Source organism: Urocitellus parryii, chromosome 5 (genome assembly GCF_045843805.1).
Source record: "Urocitellus parryii isolate mUroPar1 chromosome 5, mUroPar1.hap1, whole genome shotgun sequence".
Classification (NCBI taxonomy): domain Eukaryota; kingdom Metazoa; phylum Chordata; class Mammalia; order Rodentia; family Sciuridae; genus Urocitellus; species Urocitellus parryii.
The window spans coordinates 173,141,474-173,167,338 of NC_135535.1; the positions used below are offsets into that span (position 1 = coordinate 173,141,474).

The 25,865-nt window shown below is 52.3% G+C and overlaps 1 protein-coding gene across 5 annotated transcripts in view; it reads left to right on the forward strand.

The window, feature by feature from the left end:
• Nucleotides 1–25,865, forward strand: part of Ldb3 (LIM domain binding 3) — a 63,317-nt gene that overhangs the window by 1,128 nt on the left and 36,324 nt on the right. For 3 of the 5 annotated variants that reach the window (XM_026397053.2, XM_026397049.2, XM_026397051.2), the window contains exons 3-9: nucleotides 8,162–8,313; nucleotides 8,802–8,877; nucleotides 13,987–14,009; nucleotides 15,127–15,330; nucleotides 17,284–17,298; nucleotides 19,919–20,088; nucleotides 20,598–20,634. In XM_026397053.2, the coding sequence (XP_026252838.2) occupies nucleotides 8,162–8,313; nucleotides 8,802–8,877; nucleotides 13,987–14,009; nucleotides 15,127–15,330; nucleotides 17,284–17,298; nucleotides 19,919–20,088; nucleotides 20,598–20,634 (677 nt within the window). The remainder of the gene's footprint in view (nucleotides 1–8,161; nucleotides 8,314–8,801; nucleotides 8,878–13,986; nucleotides 14,010–15,126; nucleotides 15,331–17,283; nucleotides 17,299–19,918; nucleotides 20,089–20,597; nucleotides 20,635–25,865) is intronic. The other 2 variants (XM_026397050.2, XM_026397052.2) reach the window with 1 other exon arrangement.

Here is a 25,865-nt window from a genome sequence, read left to right on the forward strand (position 1 = left end):
ACATATTTGAGAAGAAGGGAGAAGGAAGGACTTTGTTTTAACTGCTACTATGGTCCCACATCTACACTACTATCTGGGACAGAATAGGTTCCCAGTCAATCTTTGTCAGGTAAAGGCACTCCCCAGCAATTCCTGGAAGAGCCAGGGTTGAAAGCCCCAGAGCTCAGGAGGAACAGTGAGGCATGTAAGGGGGCAAAGACAACCCCTGCCTGGTGGGTGGTTGAAACCCTGGCATGAAGGGGCCAGCTGAGGCCCTCCAGGCTGTCATGGGAACATGGTGGGTGGCCAGGTGTATCTGGGCTGCTACTAACCTGGGGGAAAAGGATGTGGTTTATTCCCCCAGGGCAGCAGACTTATCTTGGGCCTAGGAACAACACTGCAGTAGGTAGCCGGGAAGACCCGAAGTTGCTCTGGTAAGGGGCAAAAGTGCAGGGGTCAGTGCCCCCTGAAAGAGTAGTCTTGATTTGAGAACATGGCATGGGCACTTGAGGGACCCTACAAAGGAGAAGCTCCACCCAGGGTAACCTTGGGAGCCTTGGATCTGTACTCCTCGGATGCTGGTCTTGCCCTCTACCCTTCCGCTGGAGATCTGGGTCTCTGCCCCTTTGGGCCTACTATCCTGAAGATCAGAAAGTCTCAGACTGAAAAGACACTCAGAGCCTTGCACACCTACCTCAATGATGTGCTGCCTGAGCCCAGTGGCTAGCCCACCTTAGTCCCTGCACAGTCCACAAACCCCATAGCTGCCCATCTCCTCCCTGTATAAGGTGGACCCTTCCTCTCATTCTCATGAGCCTTCCAACCTCCCCATGCCTGGGACTGAGCCCAAGTCTCTCCCAGTGCCACTACCCTAAAGGCTTGCTGCTAGTTCTCCCTGCCCCATCCTGTGGGTGCATGTTAGCCCCCAGGCTCAGTGGACCCAGGATAGCCAATGACCTCACATAGGACCTATGCACCACCTGGCTCCAGATGGCCAGGGGCTTAAATGGCAACAGAGACCTTAAGCTAGACAGCAAGAGGAATGTCCTCACTCGGGGAGGGGGTGTGTTGGGATGTGCGGGAGCCAATGACTGGGGGGACTTATAAAAATAGAACCCATACAGGACATTGGGGGTTAGGCATGACAGTTTCCTTCTGAGACACACCCCAAATCGTCTGGGCCATGGAGCAGGGTAGGCTGGACACTGGAGTCCTCCCCAAGACAGGAAGTCCCTTGGAAAATGCCACTGGTGGGCTGAGGACACCTTGGCCTCAGATATCGAAGGTTCAGTGCTCCTGGCCAGATAGATTCTCTGCACACCAGGGCTGTGAAATTTCCTGCTGGGGTTCACAGGGCCCTTCTGCACCAGGAGCAGCCCCCTCAAAGAGATGCAGTGCCAAAACTCTGGAGGACCCCCACTCCCACCCTAGCCATCATCTGCTTCTCACGACTGGCCAGTGGACACTGCTCATAATCTTGAGCTGAGCTTTTGCCGCAGGGCACCACTGGCAGTCCTGGGGTGGGGAGAACTGGCCAAGTAGAGCATACTCATTCTCAATAGGGACCTGCACCCTCAGGGTACATTCACTGCAATCCAAGGGGGTGATCGGGAAGCCAGGGCTGGGATTTCCTCACCTCCCAGCCATCAACCTGAGGCTCACATTTATGCACAGAAGTGATGGTGGGTGGAATTCCTATGTCTTAGTGGTACCTAACTCCCATGCCTGCTCCCACACCTCTCTGACTATAGAAGCCCCACCCTTTCAATTGCAGACAGGCATTGCAGCTCCTCCTGTAAGGATACCCGCCACCTGCAGGCTAAGTGGTAGCTCCCATTCCCAGCCCTGCCTTGTCCATGGGCCCCACCAAAGCAACCTGAGGCAGTAGCAGCCGTGCCAAGCCTCCCTTCTGTGGGTCTTAACAGGGTACTTTTACTAGTGTACAAAGGATGACCCACAGAGAAGGGGGTTCAGGAGGGGACTGGGAGAGTGGAGGGGAAATGCCTTTATTTATCCTGGACAGGTGCGGTAGGGCCTGCAACATGAGCTGCCCTCTCACCCCACCCTCCCCAACCCCAGCCAGTTCTCCAGGAAGTAGGGGAGGGGTGGGAGCAGCCAAGGAGGGAGCAGCTCCAAAGGCCCAGCCCCGCTTTGCCCTAGCAGCTGGCCAGGGGCTGGGGCCACGGTCATGGCCTTACCTCTTCATGCCTGTTATGCCCCCATTTTTATGAAGGTGCTGTGCTTTTGTTCAGCTCTGCTACTCTCAGCTCTGTCATCATCTGTCCAGCCTCAGTCCTCTTATCTGTAAAATGGGCCCTGCTGCACCGAGACTGTCCCCCTCAAAGAGATGCCAGGCCAGAACTCTCTGGAGGAAGGGACAGTGCTTTCTACTAGGTGTGAGAGTACAAATGTAAGAAAACTTCCCACTTGGCTGGTTGCAAGGCTGGCAGAGTGGCAGGGTGAGCCTGGGTCCAGGCAAGGCCCGCCTCTGCTGGAAGGCCTCCAGCCCCGGGCCTCACCAACCTCACCTGGCAGACACCAGTCCAGCAGCCTCTGCCTTTATGCTGGTTTCGGTTTCAGTATTTATTGGATTCTCCCAGCTGAGGTGGGGACACTGAGAACAGAGGATCCCTGGGGAGACAGATGGGGCCAAGCCAAGACTATTCTGGGGTAGTTGTGCAGGCAATTCCTGGAATTTTGAGGTCGCTGGAGCACGTCTCACTGTCACTCAGGCAGCGCCTAGCAGTGCTGACAGGCCATGCTGTTTATAGCCTCACTGAAGGTCAGGCAAGCCTCGAGACCTCCAGCGATCCATCTATCAAACAGGGGAAGATAAGTGAAGACCGCAGAGTCAGAGCTGGGAATGAATTCTTAGAGACACCCTCTCCCCAGACCAGGCCTTCCCTGCTATCTCTGACCCCTTGACAGCTCTGAAGGAAGTGGACAGAAAGCTGGCTAGATCCTAGGGAGGGGACCTTCAGACACCTCTGGACCACAGCAAGGGCAACTGCATGGGCAGTCCCAGGAAGCCTGGGTTAAAGGCATTGGGAGGCAGCAGGTGTGAGGAGGACAGAGCCCCAAGTGGACATCCCTCTAGCCTGGGGACCGAGGTCCCCCCAGTTTCCTGAGTTTCCTTCCCTTTCTGAATGACTTCCTCCCGTTCAGGGGCTGCCCCTGATTGCAGCTTCCCCTTGGGCCCCACCTCCAGTCCTCTAATTGCCAAACACAGCTTTCTCCATCCGAAGAGGCATGAAATTGACTTTGCTGGGAGACCCTGAGAGCCAAGTGCATAGGAGAGCATTTTACTGGCCATACCCAGGACGTAAACAGAACCATAGGCCTGGACAGGAGGAGAGGAGAGGGACAGTGGCTGGGTCTGGAGAGGCAGGGGAGGGCGTGGTCAGCTAGAGAGGAGCAATGACCCCACCCACCTGGCTTGAACATAGGTGGGCTGTCGTTATATGTGGCTGGATGGGGGCCAAAGCTGGATGGCAGAGTGTGAGAGGGGTGGGAGTAATGGGTCTGGAGGTGACAAAGGGAGAGAAACGAGACAGGATCCAATTAGAACAAACAAGGCAGGACACAGAAGAAATTTTGACTTATTTATTGGCCGAGGTGGGACTGGAGAGTGGGGGCTGTGGGGAGACAGAGGTTCCAGAGAGAGGATGAGGGCTGGGGCAGGGCCCCAGGGGAGGCCAGATGGGAAGGGAGCAAGCATGGCACAGTGGTAATTTAATCGCACAATGTGAAAAATGTTAAAATGTACCCAGGGATTCAGGGGGAAATCCCGGGGAAGGGTTGGGAGGAGGAGCGATGGAAGTTGTACTCTCCTAAGGCTTTACTACCTGCCCCTGGGCCCTACCCTGCCACACCTGGCAAATCCAGAAGAGACGGAAGGCAGGAGCCTGCCTGCTGCTGAGGACCAAGACTGATGGCTGGAAACTTGTACAGAGCCCAACTGCCAGCCGGGAGGCTGCCAGCTGTTGTCCCTGTTGCCAGGGTGCTGGGGGATTAGGAAGCCACAGCCTGGTGTTCTGGAGTCCCTACTGGCACCTTACTTCCTTGGGATCTTGGATAGAATTCCCCTGACCCGGGCCCCTGTAAGGACAGCAGTTGGCTCAGTACTGGTCACGTGGGGCTGACCTCTTGCCTCCCACCCTCTGCCAGCGCTGGATCTTGTTTCCTGTGGAGCCTGGGGATAAGGCCGGCGACTTCAGTCCTTCTGGCACCTCTGGGGGTGGGGGGGGAGGGGACAGGGTCAGCACTCACACTTTTCTTGGTTTGGAGCTTCTCTGGAACTTTCTCAGCTCTGCACCATCCTTACATAATTCCCTGTTTAATAATGTAGTCCTTACAATCATCCTGAGGGATGTCACACTCTCTCGACGGGATACTTGAGGGAAGCTCATTCCAAAGTCCATGCTCTTTCTTTTGCTGCCTCCCTTGTAGGTACATGCAGGTGACCCTGGTACCAGCTATTCTTGTGCCACCCTCTGGTGGGCCCTAAGACCACAGCCCAGCAAGATAGAAGGGCTCCTGTGAGCCAGGTGGCTGAACTTGGCCTCCAAATATCCAAATACCCAGAGCTTGTCATCTGTGCTCCCACCTGGGGGTCTCTGGGATCTGCTCAGGGTTGGGGGTCCCTGTTGAGAGGTGTCTGTCAACTGAAGAAAACTAAAAAGCAAGGTGGGAATAAACTACTCATTTCAGAGAGGAATTTAAATGCCCAAAATGGAGTAGGAAGATTTTTTTTTTTTAAGAAAAAATAAAGAAGAAACCCTTCCAAGAATTTGGGAGCTTTGAGTCTTTTCTGGTACAAAGTCAATCCAGAGAGAGGGATGGAGAGTCAGATAAAAGATGCACAGACATATCATGCTGGACTATACTTTTCACGAGCCCAGGGCTCTGGCAGTGCACAAGGGTCCGAGGGTGCCATTTCTCTTTCCCAGCCAGGGCAGTCTGCTCCTGGGTTTAGGGTAAAGGACCTGATGGCCCTTGGCTGCCTTTGGGGTTCCTGCCTCCATCCTGCCTTCTCTAAGGGCACTTGGGCCGAACAGAAGAGCACCTCCCTATAAGAGTATATCTGCACCCCACCCAACCCTGAGGGACATTTGACTCTGCTTGGGGCAGCCGAAGTCTAGGCCAGCTGTGCCCTGATGAGCAGACACAGGTGCAGGGAGAGAGGCGCCAAGGGCAGACTGGAGCCAGCTCATAGCTCCCCGCCAGGGTATATGGCTACTGACCTGGCTCCAGGGAGGCTGAGCTCTCCTCAGGAACAAGGATCACCCCAGCTCATACCTGAGGATGAGGAGGAGCTAGGCAGGACCCAAAGGGAAGGACTGGCATGAGCTGGCCTATCCCTGAGAGAGAAAGATGTCACCAAAGCAACTCTGAAAGAAGGGCATTCCAGCTGGTCTGCAGCTGGCCCTAGCTGATAGGGCCCAACCTCCTTTGGATATCATTCTGGTGCCCTTGATCACACTCGCATGATCTTCTGGATGCTCCCATCCTGCCTGGCACTGTCCCTTCTGTGGTTGCAGGTCCTGTCCTTTTGTGTGGGATTTGCAGCTGTGTATTTCCCCTTCCCCAGATTTCTGCTGCCAGAGACAACCCCTTTTCTGTAGATGGTAAGAAGCATCTGGGTGTATCATCCTATAAAGTTGTCTTGCTGTGGAGCGGACATGATGGGAGTTACCTACTATGGGGAGCCACACCATGAGGTAACAAGCAGTAGGTAATAAGCATGGGGACAAGCATGACAGGTATCTTCCTGCTCAGGTGTGACCTGCTCTGGGGGAGCCTTGTGGGTAATCCACTAGGAACAGTATAGTAGTTGCAAAAATCACCTTGAATAAAAGCACATAGTGTTTGTAACTTCTTTGAAATGCCTCTGAAATAAGGATTGGAGGATGGATAGATAGCAGGATAGATGTGTGGTAAAGCAAGATGAATGAAATATTATCCCATAACTATGGTGGTGGGTATTTCAGTGTTCACTGTAGAATTTTTTCAACTTTTTCCATGTTGGAAAAAGGGTCTATAATGAATTGTTGGGGATGGCAGAGCCCTGCACAGGAAGCCAGAAGGCAAGTGGATTTTCTTCAGGACAGCCTGGTGGGGCGAGGCAGTTCTGTGTCTTCATGAGTCCCCTCTTGGTCTAGGAAAATATTTAGGTTTTGTTCAGTATTGTTGGTTAACTGCCCCTCTCCAAGGCAGCAACACACTCCTATCATTAGAAGAGGATCCACATAGCAACAAATTTAGGGAGAAGAGTGTATTTGGAGAAATCCCAAGTAGTTCTATAGGGCATCTGCCCCTATGGAGTCTGGAGATTGAACTGGGCTTTCTGGAAATCTAGGCATTTGTTTCTCTATTGTCCTTTTTTTTTTTTTTTTTTTTTTTAGCCTGAAGATTCAGGGGTTGAAGGAGGGGTATTCTGCATACAATATGACTAGTATTTAAGAAGACACCCAGGGCTGCAAAGGCAGGTTTTTGCTGTCATCACTTGCATTGTGTAGGCAGTGTTTCTGAGATGGTGCTGTGATTACCCAAAAGCCATTCAGTTTCTGGGTGCACCCTGTAGAGTCCATCTGGGAGTGGCCTGGAGATAGGTGACTGCGGGCACCCTGATTGAAATGGGGTTCCCTGTGAGGGGCCTGGAAGGAGGCCTCTATCCATGTCTGTGAGCCCAGGACCTACCTGGAGGCCCATCCAGGCTTGGCACATGGGACACAGGACTGTCCCCAAGTCCTCTCTGGGCTCCTTCTAGGATGATCCCCAGTCCTTAGCCAGAATCTGTTTTTTTGCCAACATTAGGAGCTGGCCTTGTCCCTGGATCATAGCCAAGAAGGTGACTAGGATGTGCCCAGAGAAGCCAAGAGTACTAGCTGGTGGGTGTGTACAGGGGGCAAAGCCAAGGGACACCTTTCAGCCATAGCCAGAGTCAGGGTAGGAAGGCAGAGCCTCCTATTTCCTGTGATATCATTGGAGATGGGGTCTACCTGGCATTCCACAGATGTCATAAGTAGGGGCCTCTTGCATGGTGTCTTGGGGTCAAGTCCTAAAGTCATTCTATGTGGTATCAGCAGGGGCTGGACATTCAATGGGAAATCTCAGGAAATGAAGCTAAAGTCTCCATGACATCCGATAAATCATCTTTGGGATAGGGCTGTCACTAAGGGCAGTTTATCACACCATTTTAAGTGGTGTCACCAGGTACTTTGAACATCACTGTGGGTGGGGCCTCCATGGCATTCAGGGTGACATTACTTGGAGCCAGGCAGGCAAAATTTTGCATTGGGCATGATGCCTTTGAGAGCACAGTCTGAGCCACCCTGGCATACCAAGTAATATCCCACGGGGCCTGCCTTCCTGATGACCCATGGGGTGGTTCCTCTGATAGGATCTCAATGGTATTCTCTGAGGTTACACTGGAGATGGAACCTCTAGACTCTGCCCTGTTTCCCAGCCAATTTTGCTCACCTAGGCAGGGTGGATGGCTCCCTCGGCCCTCTATACACCTGCCATGGTAGCATGAAGCCCCTGGCATTAGGATGCTTTTGAGTAGGTGCATTTATCCTGCCCCTTGGCCTGTCAGTGTCTTTGGGATGAGGAGTGCTGAGTTTCTACTCCTAGGTCTCCCTTCCCGCCTGGGACCTGGAAAGTGCTGGGCTCTTAGAGTACAAGGGTAATAGTAGGCTAACTAATGTAACAAATGAACACCAAATCTCAATAGCTCAGCACAATGAAAGTCTATTAGAGCTTGTGATGTGGGCTCCTTAACCATCTCTCCTCCAGGCAGGGACTCCAGGATCCAGGCCTCTTCCAGTTAGCAGCCTGGTTGTGCTCCTCGCCATCCTTTGCACTTAGCCAACAAACAGTGTGCAGGATCACAAGGATGACTGCAGGGTAGACCTGGAAGTGACATGCATTACTTACCCCCTCATTCCACTGACCAGAGTTAGTGGAATGAGGGGGTATAATTGGATACAAAGCACTAGGAAACATGGTAGCCGTGTGCCAGGCAGAGGAAGCAGGCTTGGGGAGCAGCAGGTACGAACACAGTGAATGAAAGACAACACAATGGGTCTCTACTGGATGGTCCATAGGCCTCCTCCCTAAGGACTGGCCCACCCTTAGGACCAGCCTCCTTATGCTCATCCCTCTTCTGTTGTCCAATCAGATCACACCAGGTAGCAAGGCAGCCCAGTCCCAGCTCAGCCAAGGTGACCTTGTGGTGGCCATCGATGGCGTCAACACAGACACTATGACCCACCTGGAAGCCCAGAACAAGATCAAGGCTGCCAGCTACAACCTGAGCCTCACCCTGCAGAAGTAAGTGGAATCTCTTCAGAGCACGGGCAGATGTTTGAGAGTGGACATTGGGTGGGTACAAAAGAGGGGTTGTCCCTAACAATTGCATGGGCTATAAAAAAAACTGTGCTATGAAAAAACTAGTCCAAGTCACTGTCAAGATGTTACTGCCTCACTTTACACATGAGGCTCAGAGACAGTAGCAACAGTACTGCCAGTATGGGACCTAGAAACCAGGATCTTCCCTGCTTTTTGGTCCAGGCAGCCTCCCAAGGACATAGCAGGGGCCCATGGTACTGATCAGAGTGCCCAAGGTCTACAACTTCTCCATTCTGGTCGGGTCAAGAACCTTTCCCGGGGAGACCCAGCCATTGGTTGGACAGTGAACCTCAGGCCCTCTAACCTGACTGCCTAGCTCTCTCTTGGTGTCCCTTGTAGCCTTGCCCAGGCAGAAGATCCTGGACCCAGGGGCAACTGTCCTCACTTGTTCCCATTTCTGGTTTCTCCAGGTCAAAGCGTCCTGTTGCCATCTCCACAACTGCACCCCCCGTCCAGTCCCCTCTGCCGGTGATCCCTCACCAGAAGGTAGGTGCAGACTGTCGCAGTGAGGTCCACTTTCAGCTGTGGCTCCTGCCTGCCCCTGCCCTGCCATTAATGAATCTCAGGAGAGGCATTCAGGCCCTCCATGAAGTACTGAGATGTAGGGTACTGCCTGGTGCTAGCTACCATCCCAGGTCCCCCTGGCTGTGCTGATAGGAAGCCAGCTTGGACAATAGTGTTCTAGAAGATAGAAGCAAGATGTCCAAGAACACTAGGGCTGGGAGTGACCATGGCAGAAGCTTCAGCTTGTGTCAATCAACCGAGGAGGCACTCCCAGGCATGAAGGAGCCTACTGGCCCTCAGGACTTCTCCTCCACACGGCTCTCTCTTCCTCTAGTTCCAAATTGCCCACCTTCCGGTCAGAAAAACTGGTTGTGGCCTTAGAGGCAGGCAGATCAGGTGATGAAGGATGGAGAGCCCTGGCCCCAGACCTCACCATTGTGCTCAGGGTTTTTCCAAAACTCCCTCTAAGCAGTTCAGCCCCGTGGGTCCAAGGGGCCTGACCCAAAGCTAGGAAGGCCCAGCCTAAGGTTCCTGCAGCCTGCTCTATTGGAGCAGATTGGGCCGTGGTGGAGGTGGGCAGGGAAGACAGAGGAGAAGAGGCATACAGGGGTTGAGATAAATCGCAGATTGGGGAAGTGGGCAGAGAGCTGTTTGAGAGAAGTTGCAGAAGTGGACTAAAGACTAAATAGGCCACCTACTTCCTTACCTGCCCTTTTGGCACTCCCACCTGGCCTGCCCTGAGGATCCCATCTCCCTGGTCATGAGAGGGGCAGGGTGGTTCTCAGTGTGATGTGTTTCCACAGTATGCCCCTCTCAGGAGAAGAGAGAACACCAACAGGATGGAGGGGACCCCTACTTACTATCCCCTGGCCCCACACCACTTCCTTGGGCCCCAGAGATAGTTTGGCTTTCTGTGCAGGGCTTTGCATTTGTGTCCAGGTGGATGCCAGTCTGCAGGCTAGGAGTTGTGGGCCTCCCCCACTCCTCTAGACAAAACCCTTCCGCACCAGTGTCCCATCTGGGTGCTCCAGGCAGCGGGCTGCAGGTGGCAGGTGGCAGGCTGCAGGGTGCTTGCACTAACTCGCCCATTTCAAGTCTATGCAGAAGCACTGCACATGCGTGGCCTCTAACCACTCTCTTCTCTCTCCCCTGCATGGTGCTGCCCTGTGTCAGGACCCTGCTCAGGACACGAACGGCAGCCTGGCGGCACCAAGCCCCAACCCTGAGGCAAGGGCCAGCTTGGGCACCCCAAGCACCCTGGAGCTCAGGGGCACCTTTAGCTCCTCCTTCTCCCAGACCTCCATCTGCTCCTCTCACACGGAGGCCTCGGACCTCGGCCCTCCACGGGACAGCCCAGGGGCCAAGGCCATCCCTGAGGGGGCCCGGGACCCACTCAGCCTGAAAGTCCTGCCAGGTCCGAGCCAGCCAAGGCAGTATAACAACCCCATTGGCCTGTATTCAGCAGAGACCCTGAGGGAGATGGCTCAGATGTATCAGATGAGCCTCCGAGGGAAGGCCTCAGGTGCTGGACTCCTAGGAGGGTAGGTAATGAATGCACAGCTCTCCACTGGTGGTCTGGGGCCACCTGGGGCCACCTGGGTCCTCGGTGCTCAGCAGAGGACTGAGCAGGTGATTGGAGAGAAGTAGCTTCAATCCAGCCATCCTATGCCCATGAGGCAGCACTGGAGGGCAATGCAAGCAAAGACACTGTTGACGTTTGCCGTGAGCTGGGCACATCAATGCTTTATACATCTACCCGGGGGGGTGACATGCAGGCTTTTTGCAGAAGAAACTGAGGCTCCAGAGAAGATTAAGTTGAGGTCCAGTTGCCTTGTTACTAAGGCACCCAGTCAGGCCTATATACATGAGACTTCAATTTCCCAAATTTTCATAGCAGACACACCCCTCCTCGTGGGATTGGACAGCCTGCTGCCTTCAGGAGCCACACACACTCCAGGAACCCTGAGGCAGGAACAGGGAAGAGTTCCAGGTGGAGGGCCAATTCCCTAGGACTGGGGAGTCTTCTGGGAAGGCTGCCTGGGGGAGGGAGCCCAGGAGCTGACAGTGGAGAGACTGGCAAGGATGTGAGGGGAGAGGGATTGCAGGGACCCTGGTCAGGTTGGGCAGGCCCCCCATGGTCTAGTTGGTGAGACTCTGAGCTTAGGAGTTAGAGGAACATGGATCTAGGGCTTCTTGGAGGAGGCTGAAGGAAGGAAGGCCTCTCGTGGCCCGTTCTAGTGTCCAGGCCCTTCTCGTCTGTTGTTTCATAGTAGCTTCCATTTCCACCCTGTGCAATGCCTCTGGTTATCTCTGGGTGCAACAGGCAGGGCAGGCTGTGAGGGCAAGGTAGCCTGTAGGGGGTTCTGTGGGAGGAATCACACTGTCCACATCTCGGGGTTATTGGGAAGGTAAAGGGGACAACACATGAAAAGCACTGAGTTCTGCCCTGTCACACACTTACCACACGGTGCCCATTGCCTGGAGTTACACGGTTGGTACCCAGAAGAGTTAAAACAAGAATCTGGTCAGTCTAACCCCAGCCTCGCCCTTCACATTGTCCTTGCTGTGCCCCATCAGCTCCGTGTTCCTCTGGACCTCCCAATTTCCCAGCTCTTTCTAGGCCCTGAGAGAATGTGGCCCCTGGCATGCCATGGCTTCCTTGAGCCAAAGTGGCAGAGCCGGGTGGACCAGCACCTCCCCCTCTTCACCCTCAATGGCTTCCCTGGCAAGGGATTTTTGCCAGAAAACTCTGAAAATGTCAGATCAGAGATGACCACCTTATCCTGCCTTTGCTGGACTGGTAGGCCTTCCTGATCCTTTCTGGACTTGCCCCAGGCAGGAAGGCTGGACTCTGGTGGACTAGGTTGCCTGGGAAGCCCACCTGCCGTGGTGATCATGTCTCCCCTTGACTGAGCTTTGACTCTGGGCTGGGAGGCTGGCTTAATCTCTCAGTAACTTCAGAGGTGGGCATTGTTTCCCCTCAACCTACAGCCGTGAAAACAGGCTCAGAGAATGAATAGTTTGCCCCAGATCCCACAGCTAGTAAGTGGCACACACACTGGCATCTGGGTCTGCCTGACTCCATCTTGCTTTGAGATAGGTTATCTACTGCCCAGAAAGTCAGAGGCCAGCTCCAACCCCTACTTCTTTTGACTCCCCAGGTGCCATTCTGTTGGCACAAGGGCTGCCCAGAACCTGACAAGAGTGTCAACCAGAGACAACCAGAGAGGCAGGATCCAACAGGTTCCTCCAAGGGAGCCAGGAGAGGGGGGGAGTTTGGTGCTTCATCTAGACTAAAAACGAATGCTACTGTTCCAGGAATGAGAACAGGAAGGGCTGGAGCCTCTGCTAGGCCAAGGCCACTACCTTTGATGAGTGTCTAACTGCTTGTAAGCAACAAGGTTAGCAAATGCTGATCTCTACATCCCTCCATTGCACATTTAGCCTAGGCTGGGGGCTTTGGACAGGATCCTGTTCACTGGAATAGCCCATCTGTGTGGGGGGTACCACCATCTCCATTTTATGATGAGAAGACAGAGGCTGAGAAGGGTGGGTAACTTGCCTGGAGTCCCAGTGCTAGGAGGTAGGGTCAGGATTCAATCTCTGATCTGTCTGGCTCCAAAAGGAAGCCCCTCCCTGGCTCTCTCCTCTAGACAGCTTATATCTCCTTGGAGGGGTGAGAGGAATGGATGTAATGCAAGGGTAGGCAGGCCTGAGCATCCCTGCGACCTGCTTCTCATCCTGTCTGAGGCTGGCATTGAAGGGCAGTGTTCCTCAGGCCACTCAGTACAAAGTACCTTAGACAGGTGTAGCATCTTGGCAACAAGACCTGGGCACTGGCTCCTCACCACGTCTGCTGTAGGCACCCCAGCCTGGGGTCTTCAGCAGGGGGAGGAATCAATGCCAAAGAAGGTGCTGGCTGACACCCTGCCAGGCCAACACTGTCCTCTGCAAGGGACACTGGGCTGGTTAGGGCAAGGGCTGACCCTGCAGCTGTCAGCACTGGCCAAACATGGAGAAGGAATGGAAGTTCCATGCTGGCCCTTTCCTAATATAGATCTACTTGTGGCTATTTTGAGCCTGGGAGGACAGAGAGAATTTTATCAGCTCTGAGACAGGGTGGGCCTGGAGCTGAGCATAGCCACCATGAAGTTCCCTGGAGTGGGGTCCTGGCTACAAGGAGACCAGGGCCAGGCCACTTGGAGCCAAATTTTCTCCAGTCAGAGCCCAACAGTGGGCTGATCAGGCAGGTGGTAGAGTTTGGAGACAGAGCCCACTGCCCTCTACTCTTTCTGTATCAGGTTTCAGACAGGGCTACTGGCCACAGGGCTGCCACCATAGGTAATTTGTATTTAAAGAATCATGATATAGACAGTGCTCCCCAAAGAGATCAGGCCTTAGGAGACTGGCTCTCATATCAGAGCAAGGGGCAGGGTCCCTCTCTGGTATCCAAGCTGGGCTGCCCAGCTTTGGCCTTTCCTGTAGCAAGCTTGGGACTCACACTCTTCCTGGGCCTCCTCATCACCTCCTTGCTGTGGCATGCCCCTCCTCTGGAAAGAGGAAAGTGTTCCAAGTATCCCCTCACCCCACACAGCCCCACGGCAATGCCTGCTCAGGGAGTGGAACTACTGAGTTGCCCCCATGAAACAGAGCTAAGTCCAGAGCTACTGTCTAGGAGGAGGTGGGTGGGGATTTGGTTCTTCTTCACGCAGCCCTGTTGATCCTTTCTCCATCCCCAGATTCCTCTCTGGGGTCTACAGCCAGGCTGTATGTGGGGGATTCTTGTACAAGGTACAAATGCCCATGAGATGAACAAGAAAACCCTTCTCCTAGCAAAGCTGAGGGCATGGAAGCCCACCATGGAGGGAATACTGCTGTGTTGATATCTCCAATCCAAACCGAGGGTCGTGGAGGCCGTGGTCCCTGATCCTGAGCGCGCTCTCTCCTTTTCACTCCTTACTCTCTTCACACAGTACGGTTGGGCCATCCATCTATCATGGCCAGTGTGCAGGCGGTCCTAGTGTTCTAGCTCCCCCTGCAGGAGCCTCATTCTGACGGTGCTGTCTTCTTTGCCCTTTCTCTCTTCCCCAGGTGGTAGCCAACTCTCCAGCCAAGTTAGTATCCAAGGAAAGCATGTGTGTGCACTTGTGTGCCATCTCAGCATGGCTCTGTGTGTCTGTCAGGTGTGGATAGCCTGTGCCTATCCGCATGTGTATGTGCGTGCATGTGTGAGTAGGGGTGCTTTTGTGCCCTGGGTAAGCCTGCATGGGTGTGAAGCTAGAGGATGGAGTGAAGGCGTTGCAGGGGGGAGGGGGGTCTGTATCTGGTGGTTCCAATTTTATTACCAATTTCCTGCTCCAACTGCTTAAACCCTGCAAGCTAGCTCTGGTAGGTGGGTGGGTGGGGTGCTGCACTGTCTCCAGGGTCTGCGTGAGCCTGAAGATCTCTGTTCCAGTGGGACCCTTGAGGACTGCACCTGGTCTTGTCTTTGCCTGGGGAGGGATGGGTGGAGTCACCTATCTGCTGGAAGGCAGAGCCCCAGATGGGTAGAAGCTGGTGAGCCACACAGACACCTGGACTGGACAGGCCTGGGAAGCCTAAGTTCTGCTCCAAGAAAGACACACGGACAGAAGCATCTGAAAGAACACAGCCTCCGACTACAGAAAGATTGCCAACAGAATGAATCCCTTCTCGGAGAAACTTTGCTCACAATCCCTGTGGGGACCCTGTGTGGCTATTTTTCGCCTTTGGGATGCTCTGAACTCAGCTTGCAATGTTGCTGCCTCTCTCATGCGGCCCAGCTCCTGTCCCCTCTCTTGAACCCCATTCCCCTAACCTTTTTTTTTTTATCTCTGCTTCTCTGGCTGTGTGTGGTGGGAGATCTCTCCATGCCTGGAGCCCCCAGCATCAGTTAGTTCAGACTGAGCCAGAGCCTGCTGGGGATTTGGGGGAGCTGACATAGACAAGAAAAACCTTCTGCACAAGGTTTTGGGGGAGGTGCTGAGGATTTTCCTGACCAGACTCTGCCAGCCCACAGTGGGAGATCTCGGGGTCAGGCCTGGGCTTTGGGACATCTGCTTGGGGTCAGGCCTGGGCTTTGGGAGATCTCTCTCAACACTCACCACCACCAGGCCTGGCCTTGACCTGTAGTTTAACTTCCACCTGTTGCCCTTTTCTCCTTCCCCTTCTCTCCTCCATCCCTACCCTGCTCCTCATGTGCCCCTTCCCCAGCGCCGACTACCAGGAACGCTTCAACCCCAGTGCTCTGAAGGACTCGGCCCTGTCCACTCACAAGCCCATTGAGGTGAAGGGGCTGGGTGGCAAGGCCACCATCATCCATGCACAGTACAACACGCCCATCAGCATGTACTCCCAGGATGCCATCATGGACGCCATTGCTGGGCAGGCCCAAGCCCAGGGCAGTGACTTCAGTGGGTAAGCGCCTTCCCCACTCTCTTCGCCTGCAGAAGCCACCAGGCACCATCAGGACCAGCTTTCACACTTCACCTTCCTCTTGGGGCACAGGCCCTTGAAAGGAAGCCAGCTTGTGCCAGGGCCTTCCAGAACAGGGTCTCTTCAGAACCTCTTTCTCATGGTCAACTTCAGGAGAAGGGTGGAGAAATGCAAAATGTGGTGGTTCCTTTGCATTTTCCAGGTTCCATGAGGAGGTTGGTTTAGGAAAAAAAGTCTTCTACAAAACTCTCAAAGCCGCACTCAAGACCCACCCCCCACCCCCAGCCTCCCAGGACCAAGCTGTTCTTGGGGGTGAGGGTGAAGTTGCTTTATTCTTCCAGCCATGAGAGATCCAAATACAGGATGGGCTTCCTATTGGGAAGTGGCTTCCAAACAGTCATTCAAGGTTGCTGTTGGCAGTAGTTCCCATTGGTGGTCACCTCCCTTCTCCTTTTTGCCTCAAGGCAGTAGAATTGAAGACTTTCATCCTCTTAGCTGTGATTGGGGAACTTGAGGATGAACTAGGAAGTACAGCTGGCTGAAACCCTTTTGTAGATGAAACTGCTCACAGTGCAAACATTAACAGGGCTTCTCTCTCTCTCTCTCTCTCTCTCTCTCTCTCTCCCTTTCTCTCTTTCATGCTTTGTCCATTGAGTATCTCTCTTCCTGTCCTCCTCTGTCTCCCTCTATATATCTCTTTATCTGCCTATGTGTCTCTTTCTCTCTCTCTCACATCTCTTTCTTACATTCACACACACACACACACACACACACACACACACACACTTCCTTATTGTTTTCTGCTTGGGAATATCATGTGTTGACTTACAGAACTGGCTGATTATGTCTTTAGGTAACATCTCATCTCTGGATCAGGGGTCCTGAGCAATTAAGGGCAAAAAGTCTTGAGGTAACTGTTGAAACATTCTTCTGAAAAGAGGAAATCAGATGTTATAAGATGGGTTAAAAATCTCCAGAGAGGTCCTACAGGGCTTGCCCTTTCCAGAGCCTAGCCTTTGATGTGCATGTAGTTTATGAGGGGTAGATCAGGAGACCAGAGGATGAAATGTAAAGGTGGGGTGTGGATTTCCTGGGCTCTTGCTTCCTGGGGAGCCTAGTGCCCTCTTGGAAACGCAGTAGTTACTTTCGACCACCAGGGGGCGGACGTTGCCTGCTCTGCAGCCGCAGATCTCAAACCCACAAGGCTCAGGGCTGACTCTGCACCGTGCTGATTTATTTAAATCCATCATTCAAAGCAGAAAATATGAGCCTGCAAGTTTAAAAACACAACCATTAGCTCATGCGTACCCAGAAAAAAAAAAAAACAGGCTGCCTGAATAAGTCCAAGAGCCACCAGGGATTTCCTGTTAACATTTGTTTGCCACATGGTTCTTGGTGTGCTCTTTTAAAGTGGTTTCAGTCACTAAAGACAAGTTTGGTGGAAAATAATGAAAGAAATGCTCTTCACCAACTTAAATTTTTTTGCACCTTGGGAAGAATGATGTCTTTTGGTTTTACAATGAGGGTTCCACGTTTTTTGTTTTTTTTTTTTTTTTTTTTTTAATATGATGCCGTGTTGATTAACTTCTTGAAGGATCTACCCCATCTCTGTCCCCTTCGCAACCCTCCCCTTCCTTTTCCTTGCGTGCTGGGAAAGGATCATCCTCTTCCCTTTCTTTTAACTCAGCCATGCTGGGTTAATGCTGGCGAGGCGCCAGTGGATAACCCTCCTGGCCAGAATGTTCTCCCGTTTCTGCTGTTAATTTCCATGATTCCTTCCTCACTGACCGTTTTCTTTTTCTCTCTTTCTTCCTCCTTTACCCATCCCACTCCCCTAACTCATTTCTGATCCTAACCCTGCTCTCTGTGTGCGCTGCCCCTCTGCCATCCCATGATGGACGCACACTCACGGCTGGGTTTACCTCTGCTTGGCAGGGCGTCGCCGCTGGCGTAAGTAGATCCCGCAGTGTTTGTCCCGTCCTCCGTCGTCTGTCTGGTTGCAGGATGGTGTGTGGGTCTGGTGGGATGTGTCTGAGGACCAGTGGTCAGTCCATATGTTCTGTCCACGTTCTTCCTCACAACCACCTCGCAGCCAAACAACATCCCCTGCAGCCTATACCAGCAAATGTTTGTTTTAGGGGGGTTGCCCCCCAAAAACATCAACATGGCTATTGAAATCCAAAGTAGTGACACACTGCGCCCACCACCACCCCCCCTCCCCGAGCCTGAGGCTGCATCCTTGTGTTTTCCTGGCCATGCTTTGAAGATGCTTTCCCCACCCTTTCCTATATGCACTGGCACCACATGTTCCTGGAGGTCTGAATCCATACCAGACCATTATTCAGGGACAGAAAATGGCAGAGAAGCCTCTTGAAGACCATTCTCCAGAACCCTAATGAGAGATAGATCTGTAAAGACCGGGAGGTCAGGAGAGAGGTGAAAACTGAGTCAGATTTGGAAGCAGTGCACAGTGGGGTAAATGCCAGAGGTGACTTTGACCTTGTGGTGACTGGAATCTTTTCTGTGACAAGAAGCACAAGCAGGGAGTGGCCCAGAGTGTCTGGACTGCAGGGCCTTGTTCCATCCTCCCTCTGCTTTTTTTTTCTGAGCTTCAGCGTCCTGACAGGCACAGGGATTCCCTCATCAGACTCCCAATCTCTGTTACAGCAGTGACAAGAAGAATCCTGGGTCTTTGCACAGTTTGGTGGGAAAGGAAGCCAGCAAGGTAGAAATCTGAACAAATCATTTCTGGTAGCATTCTTAAGCCCCTGGAGCCAGGGAAGGCACAGGAAAGCTCCTCATGGACACATTGCAGGGACACAGCAGCAAACACCTTTTATCTGCTTTCTGGATTGCGGAGCCCCATTGAGACAGGCTCAAGGGTAGGGCTCAGGGTTTGATCCTACACCTTCCCTCCATAGATTGTGATAATCTATACCCTCCCTTCTGTCTCCTCCTAGTCAACCAGGAGCCAGAACCAAGGGATCTGGTTGTTCTTTCCTTTTACTCATCTCACTCACTTGGGATCCTTCCTGTGCTGGGTGGAAATGACTTCCCCCAGCATGAATGAGATCCTGCACTCTCTTCTTCTTCTTAGGTAGCCACAGCTCCTCCCTGGTTGGACCTCTGAGAAATTTGCTGGTCTTCCCCATCCAGTCTCAACCTCAGGATGATAGTACTCCTAGTTCCTCAGGCCAGGGCAGAACCTTTAGGAAATGAGGGGCAGCTCCACCTACTCCTGACCACCATTTTTCATCTCTGCTAACCCACCCTGACCAAGACTCAGGAGATCAATCCTGAGAGACTAGGCCAATTCTCCGTCTAGCTCCTTGCACAGAGGGTAGAAGACATAAGCACAGGAGATCCTCTCTCAGGGGCAGGTGGAGACAAGAGGAGGGTGCTGGACAGGGCATGTCTGGGCTGGACTGTGTCTCCATTTGGTAAAAACATTGTTCTGTGCAGGCCTGCTGAGCAGACGTGGCCTTCCTGAACTTCTGTGACTATGGAGGGCCTGATAGAGAGAACACTGGGCTGGGAGCATGAGGTTTAAGTTCTGGCTCAGTGGGGCCCCTATCTACTACAATCTGGAGCTAGTAATCTGACCTCTCTGGACCTCAGTTTCAGAATCTGTAAAAAGAGGGGGCTGGGCTAGCAGAATGTTGTTACTGTTGGCTTCATTTGGGGCCACGCTGATCTCTGAGAAGATGGGCTGGGCAGCAAGAATCCTTTGGGCCACTGGCCGGGGTCATTGGGCACTACAAAGCGTGGCATCATCACTTACCCTATGGTGGAATATAGACAAGGAGGTTCTGGACCTGAGGGGCTCTGGGGTCCTTTCTGAGTCGGATCTAGGGTGTGTTCATTCACTAAACAGTTTGAGCACCTACTGTAGGTGAGATCTTGGGAGTCCAAGGGAAGGTCATCAGGTCCCCCTGGAAAGGCTGTGCTGCCCTGGGGCAGAGGGTCCACGGTCCTCCTTGCAGCTCTACTCCCAATCTCCCTGCAGCCCCAGTCATACACCCTGCAGGTCAGGTCATGCTGCTTGGTTTTTCACTCCTCCTTCAAAGTAGGCCTCCTTGTCCTCTTCCAGGGCAGCACAGCACCAGCAGATCCCCATAGTATCTAAAGGTGTGAGAAGTGCAGAGGATGGACCCGGAGGAGACCTCTAGGTCCCCCCAAAAGCCTATCCTCACCCTATCCCTCCCTGGGCCCGCTCAGAGAGGTCAAAATCACTTTAAGAAAATCTTTTCTGTTTTTTCCTTCCTCAAAAAGCATCCAATGATTGGGGTGGGGTAGAACATCTTCTGCCACTGGGGAGGAGCAGACAGGTGGGGTATGAGCCTTCTGACATCCCCTCCATGGGCAAGAGAAGTCCCTGCCTCATGGGGACCACCCCGAGCACCGAGGACCCAGGCCACATCCACATCTCAGGTTCTCAGATAGTAGTGGGTGAAGGTGTGGTGGGTGCACCAAGGGGTACCAGGAAGGGAGGGAGAGGATATGGGAGGGAGGACTCCAGGGAGCCCCAGTTCTTGCCCAGCCTCCACCCACACTTCTTTCTGCACTGCAGGAGCCTTCCTGTGAAAGACCTTGCTGTGGACAGCGCCTCTCCAGTATACCAGGCTGTGATTAAGAACCAGAACAAGCCAGAAGACGAGGCTGATGAGTGGGCCCGCCGTTCCTCCAACCTGCAGTCTCGCTCCTTCCGCATCCTGGCCCAGATGACAGGGACGGAATACAGTGAGTGAAGGATGACAAGGGTGGGTGAAGAAGAGCAATGCCGAGGGACCCCAAGGGTGTTGGGTCCTGCTCCACAATCTCAAGGTCCACAGAAGCCAAGGAGTCAAGCCACCTGCCCCCTAAGATGAGCTGACATTGATAGATCATTAGCAGCTTGTGGAGCTCCTTCTGAGCCTCTCTGGTGGGCTGTCCAATGGCTGCTTTCTGTTCTGATCCCTAACTCCAGTCATGGGCAACAAACTTGTCATACAGCCTTCAGGTGACCTGATTGTCCAGGCCTGGGATAAGAGAACCCTGGAGTCTAGGCTCTGACTGCTCCCTTCCCACTGCACCGTGCCCTCTCAGCTGTCCCTGGCCCTCTGCCTGCATCACAGACTCTGCTTTCCACTGCTGACAGTCTGGAGGCAGGAAGTGTTCAGGGTCTGGCTGAATCTTGGGTACCCAGAATTCCATTGGCTTATCTTCCTTGATCCCTATGAGTCCCCTGACCAGCTCCTTTCTATCCACAGTGCAAGACCCTGATGAAGAAGCTCTGCGAAGATCAAGGTAGGTGCCTGGACTCAGGCTCTGTGGCCTTGTCCTCTAACCCCATCCCTCCCCAAGCAGCTCCCAGGTCACATGACTCATGGAAGGAACCTCTCAAGTTCACGTATTTGGAAAGCCCAGTCTGCAAAGGGCTGCTTGGGCAGCCATCCCAGGATAGTGAGGTGTGTGCCTGGAGCTGAGTCTCTATACCCCCAGGCCCAGGCTGCAGGAGTGAGGACCCTAGGCTCACCTGGCTCTATCCATGGGCAGGGGCAGGGCTGCTTTGGCCTTTTCTGGGCTGTTGAGAATGAGGGCATCTCTCCCTATGAGGGCAGTGGGCCAATGCCTTGTCTGTCCCCTGAGTCTGAAGGCTGGGCACTGGGAGCAGGCACAAAGAGGGCCATGCTGGGCATGAACACCTGATCCTTGGACTCCCTTGTCCATACCTACATTGAGGCATCAGATCTGTAAATTTCTCGGAGCACAGCAGCTGCACAAAGAACGACAAGCTCCCAGCATGAGGAGGGGTTTGTGCAGGGCTAGAGGTCTCAGGGCATGGTCTCCTTATCAGTGGCAGGTCTGAGGCCACAGCCACTCACTTACTGTCTGCAGCTTGTCAGGTGCTATACCCCTGAGCATGAGGGGGGCATGCTGCCCTAGAACACTCTGGAACCCATGGATTTCCATGGTGAGGCATGGGGCCCAGTGTGATTATATGATTATGTGTCACTCCCAGTAGCAAATATGTGATCTGCATGCTCTTCCTGAGACAGTCTGCCTTGGGCTAGCACATCCTGTGCCATCTCTCTGTGAGGGGTTGGGGCTCAGAGGCATGTTCCCACCATGAGCCAAACTTTCTGTACTTGCTAACCAGCTCTCAGTGACCACAGGACTTGCAGGGAGTAGGACTCTGGGACCAACTCAGACTTGATATGGATGTTATTGCTCAGCCTGTGTTTTTGCCAACTGCAGTGGCTCCCTCCTTTAGGCTGGGCCAGACATGCTAAGGATGGCAATGCAGTACCATAAATCTTCGTTAACCCTTTAGTGCCTGCAATGCGTCTAAACAATGTGGAAGTGAGATGATATTTGATTTAGCTCAAAAATTAAAAGCTAGTTACTTTATGTATGGCTGAGCTTCCAGCTCTCCCCCTTCTTTGTTCTGCTGTCCCTATATGCTATTTCCCTATTCCTGTGTTTGTCCTACCCTCCTCCTTGAAGTCATCCACATAAATACTTTGGGGAGCAATGCAGACTTTCCCAGAGATTTGATGGAGGGGTCTTTACATCACATCCTGCAGCAAACAACTTCAGTATCCCCAGGTTCTTACCCTCAGGAAGTCAGCAGGTGGCCTTTTTTCTCCCTTCCACAATATACAGAGGCCTGCCTTCCTGGCCCCTGCCACCTCATTCTGGTCACTTTATGTTCCTCTTCATGCATGGTGGATCATGCTAAGTTTGTGCCTCATTCACCTCTCATCTTTATAAGGGGAAGGATACTGGTGAAAAGTGATTTCAGCAAACTTTTATCTTTTCAATTTTCCCCTGGAATATTTGCAGGCTCTACAGAAAGTTATTGAGGCAGTATCAAGGGTGGATCACAGGCCCAGTCCTTGGGTCTCCCCTCCCTTCCTTTCAGAAGTATCTTATTCTGCCATGTCTAGTCCTTCCTCCAGGGACCTGGCCCGGAGCAGAAGGCAGCAGGTCTTAGAACTCTGCTCCAGCTTTCAGGGCTACACCACTCTCCCCATCAATCTCCCCCAACTTTAGGGTTTCATCAGAGGCAAATCTGGAAAGAGGGACCAAGAAGAGGCTCCAACCCAATTCCTCCCTCAGCCCCAGGCAGCTTTTGTTAGCCAGCCCTTCCCCTGGGATCTCAGGCCCTGCAGTGGAGACTCTAGGGCACCAGCAAGTCTTCTGCCCATGTCCAAGGGACACAAACCTCCCACCATTCTCCCTTTTCCTGACTAACTTCTGGAGGGTTGTCATGGGCAAAGCCTCCCAAGTTGATGAATCACAAGCAGCCCATGGACCCAGGCTGGTGTGAGGTGTAGTGGACACAGGAACTGTAGTCTGTTTATAATTAAAACCCTAAGTCATGTCAATGGCTGGTGACCCAAGTGATCATCTGAGCAGAAGGGAGCACTTGTTCCCTTCCTGAGTACAGGCTGGTCAGGGACTTTGCTCCTCATGGGGCCAGTCATGCATCTACCCATTTCTACTCCCAAGTCCGAAGTTGCATCCCTAGACCCTGCTGACCTGTCCTGTTGGCCAAGAGCAACCATCACTCCTTCTCTTGCCAAATTCGCAACACTCCCAGAGCAGATGCTAAGGGTCTCTCCTGAAGGCTGAATTTCCCCAGGGAGGCTTTGCTGCAAACTGCTGCCAAGTATTTTATTCCACAAGGACCTGAGTTTGCTAAGCCTGTGCATGGTGACACTCTGTGCTGTCTTGTGTGGTGCAAAAGTTTGTGGGAACATTGAGTGAGTAGCGTAAGGCATTCAGTACTTGGCAGGAATACTGGTGCAAAATTGCATGGCAGGAAAACCTTGCGATCTCTGCTTCTGCTCCACCTCCAAGGCCTGCCCACCCTCAAAGTCCCGGAGGAGACCACAGTTCTGCCCCACCCCCCTCCTCTCCACCTGGGTCCTGGCTCCCAGTGGTATTTCTGGTGTGTCTGGTAGAACATAGTTTTCCTTTGAGGCTCCAGTGTCCACCTGCTGGCCAGCCCAAGTTTGAGTCTAATCTCCAAAGACTCTTTCCAAAGATTCTATCTCTTTACAGGTAAGGGGAGGAAGGGCAATGAACAACCCAGGCAGCAAAGAGCCTATACCTTCAGAAAACATCCAGGCTGGCTTGAATCAGCTTTCTGCATACTTCCCCATGGAAGCTACTCTAGTAGGTGTAGGTGACACAGTTTCACAGCTTCCATCTGAAGCAGCTGAGCATAAATAGTACTTTCATCTCCAAAGTGGAGTCCCTAATCTTAGAGACCACTGCAACTTTCTTATGACTTCAGGAAGGCATCCTGGGACCCTGTGGCTCAGAAGGTTGGGTCCATGGTGGTGGGTAGTTGTGATCGGGTTGGGGTGGTAGCAAGCCTGGCTCCGTCTTAGAAAAAGCATGGATCTGTGAGGCATCTGGATTTCTGCTGCATGGATGTAACCATCCTGGAGGCCCTGTGTGTGACCCAGACATCCTTGCCGGAGTCTTGTGGTTTAATTGCCTACAAGTGCAGTCTCTGTCCTGGCTGATGCTCGTCAGGTGCAGAACTCAACAGCTCTCCAATCTCCCAGGCAAGAAGGAACAACATTGAGTTTAGTGACAAGTTCCTAGAGAAGTTGAAGGTGAGGGTCACATCACATGTTCCTCCTAAAACAACAAAAATCCCTCCAAGCCTCTTCTTTACCCCATAGTCATTGGGGTTCCCCCCATGCCACTCACCTGCTTCATGCAGAATGTCAGCACTCTGGCTCTTCCCCCTCCTTTCTGTACCCCCTTGGGCACTTCAATGTCCTCTCTGCTCCCCTGTGTAGTCAGTTATCGTCTCTGTCTCAACTCCAGCCACCAAGCTTCTGTGGCAGGCTCTCATAATACTAGCACTGCATGGGGCCCTCCCTCTAGAGGGACCCTCTTAAGCAAACAGTTAAAAAAAAAGTTACCTGCAACCTGTATTTTGTACATTTTTAGCTTCTAATACTGTGCCACCTGCAAGTTTAAAAGTCATAACTGGAGAGATTAGAACATCCCCAAGTGTTACAGTCTGAGCAGCCTTGGTGGGCTCTCTCTTTCTTTCTCTTGTTCTCTCTTTTTCCCTTTCCCATGTGTATTTGTCTTGTTGCTCCTTTCTTCAGCTAGATGAGAACTGCTACACAGCACCAAGCAAGGCAGGCTTACTAAACTCACAGAGGCTCCAGGACTATCCCTCACCCTGTCACTAAACCTTCACTGATGGCAAACTGTCACTCAACCTCAGCAGACTTGGCTAGAAATGACAGTTTACAGGTTACTGGCTGCATCTGGTTTTGCACCTTTATGTCCTGGGCAGTTTCGATAGCATGGTCATGATTATTTATAGCTGTATGAGCTCCATGAGCCTTGCCGGAGGGAGGGCTTTTGCTCATGCTGTCTTCGCCCCTTCACCCTGATCTTAGAGAAGCAAGTATGAGGCAAGGGAAGAAGACACCCAGCATTTCATGGTTTTGTTTCTGATTTTCTCTAGAGCTTTAAACCATTCACGTGGACATCTCTGGGCCTTAGTTTCCTCTTAGTTTAAGGAAAGGTTGGACTAGACCAGTAGTTTTCAACTCTGTTAGCTGTGCTTCCCTTTTGTCAAGTTTTTACACAAAGACCCAATATACAGGGCTGAAGGGGCACAGCAAGAATTTGCCACATGAAGCAGACATGGGAAATTGCACCTCTGAAAAAATGGGGATGCAGGGACATGGGAACCAGTAACCGATGACTGTTACTCTGCAGAAATATAAGACCAACACTGCCATATCTTCTGATCTTTAAGGGCCTAAAGTTGACATTCTTGATTCTTTATGTGATAGAAATTCATTTTTTTAAATTAAGCTTCTTAGTTTGAGATAATTGCTGATTCACCTGTAAGTTTAACAAATAATATAGAGCTCCCATGTACCTTTTACCCTATTTCCCCCAGTGATAGCATATTGCAAAACTTTACCAAAATATCAATGGTATCAGTGACTTTGCTGCAGTCAGGACACAAAACATTATGTCACCATAAGACCACTCTTTGTTGCCTTTGCAGAGCCATGCCCACCTGTGCCCACCTCCTCTTAACCTCTAGCAACCACTAATCTGTTACCTGTTCTCCATTATATTACTTCATCCTTGTCAAGAATGTTATATAAATGAAATCATAGAGTATGTGATCATTTTAGGATTCTTTTCCAAACAGCATAATTCTGGGAATTTATCCAAATTGTTGAGTGTACTATTACTGGTTGAGCATCCCTAATTCAAAAATCCAAAATCTGAAATGCTCCAAAATCTAAAATTTTTGAGCACCAGTATGATGCCGCAAGTGGAAAATGTCAAACCTGACCTCAGGTCACAGGTTGCAATCAAAACACAGATACACTACTGGGGAGAGTGAGGCAAGTTGGAGGCCTGTGTTGGCAACTTGGTGAGACTCTGTCTCAAAATAAAATTTTGAAAAGGGCTGGGGGTGGAGCTCAGTGGTAGAGCACTCATCCAACATTCAACCTTCAGACCATGTTATA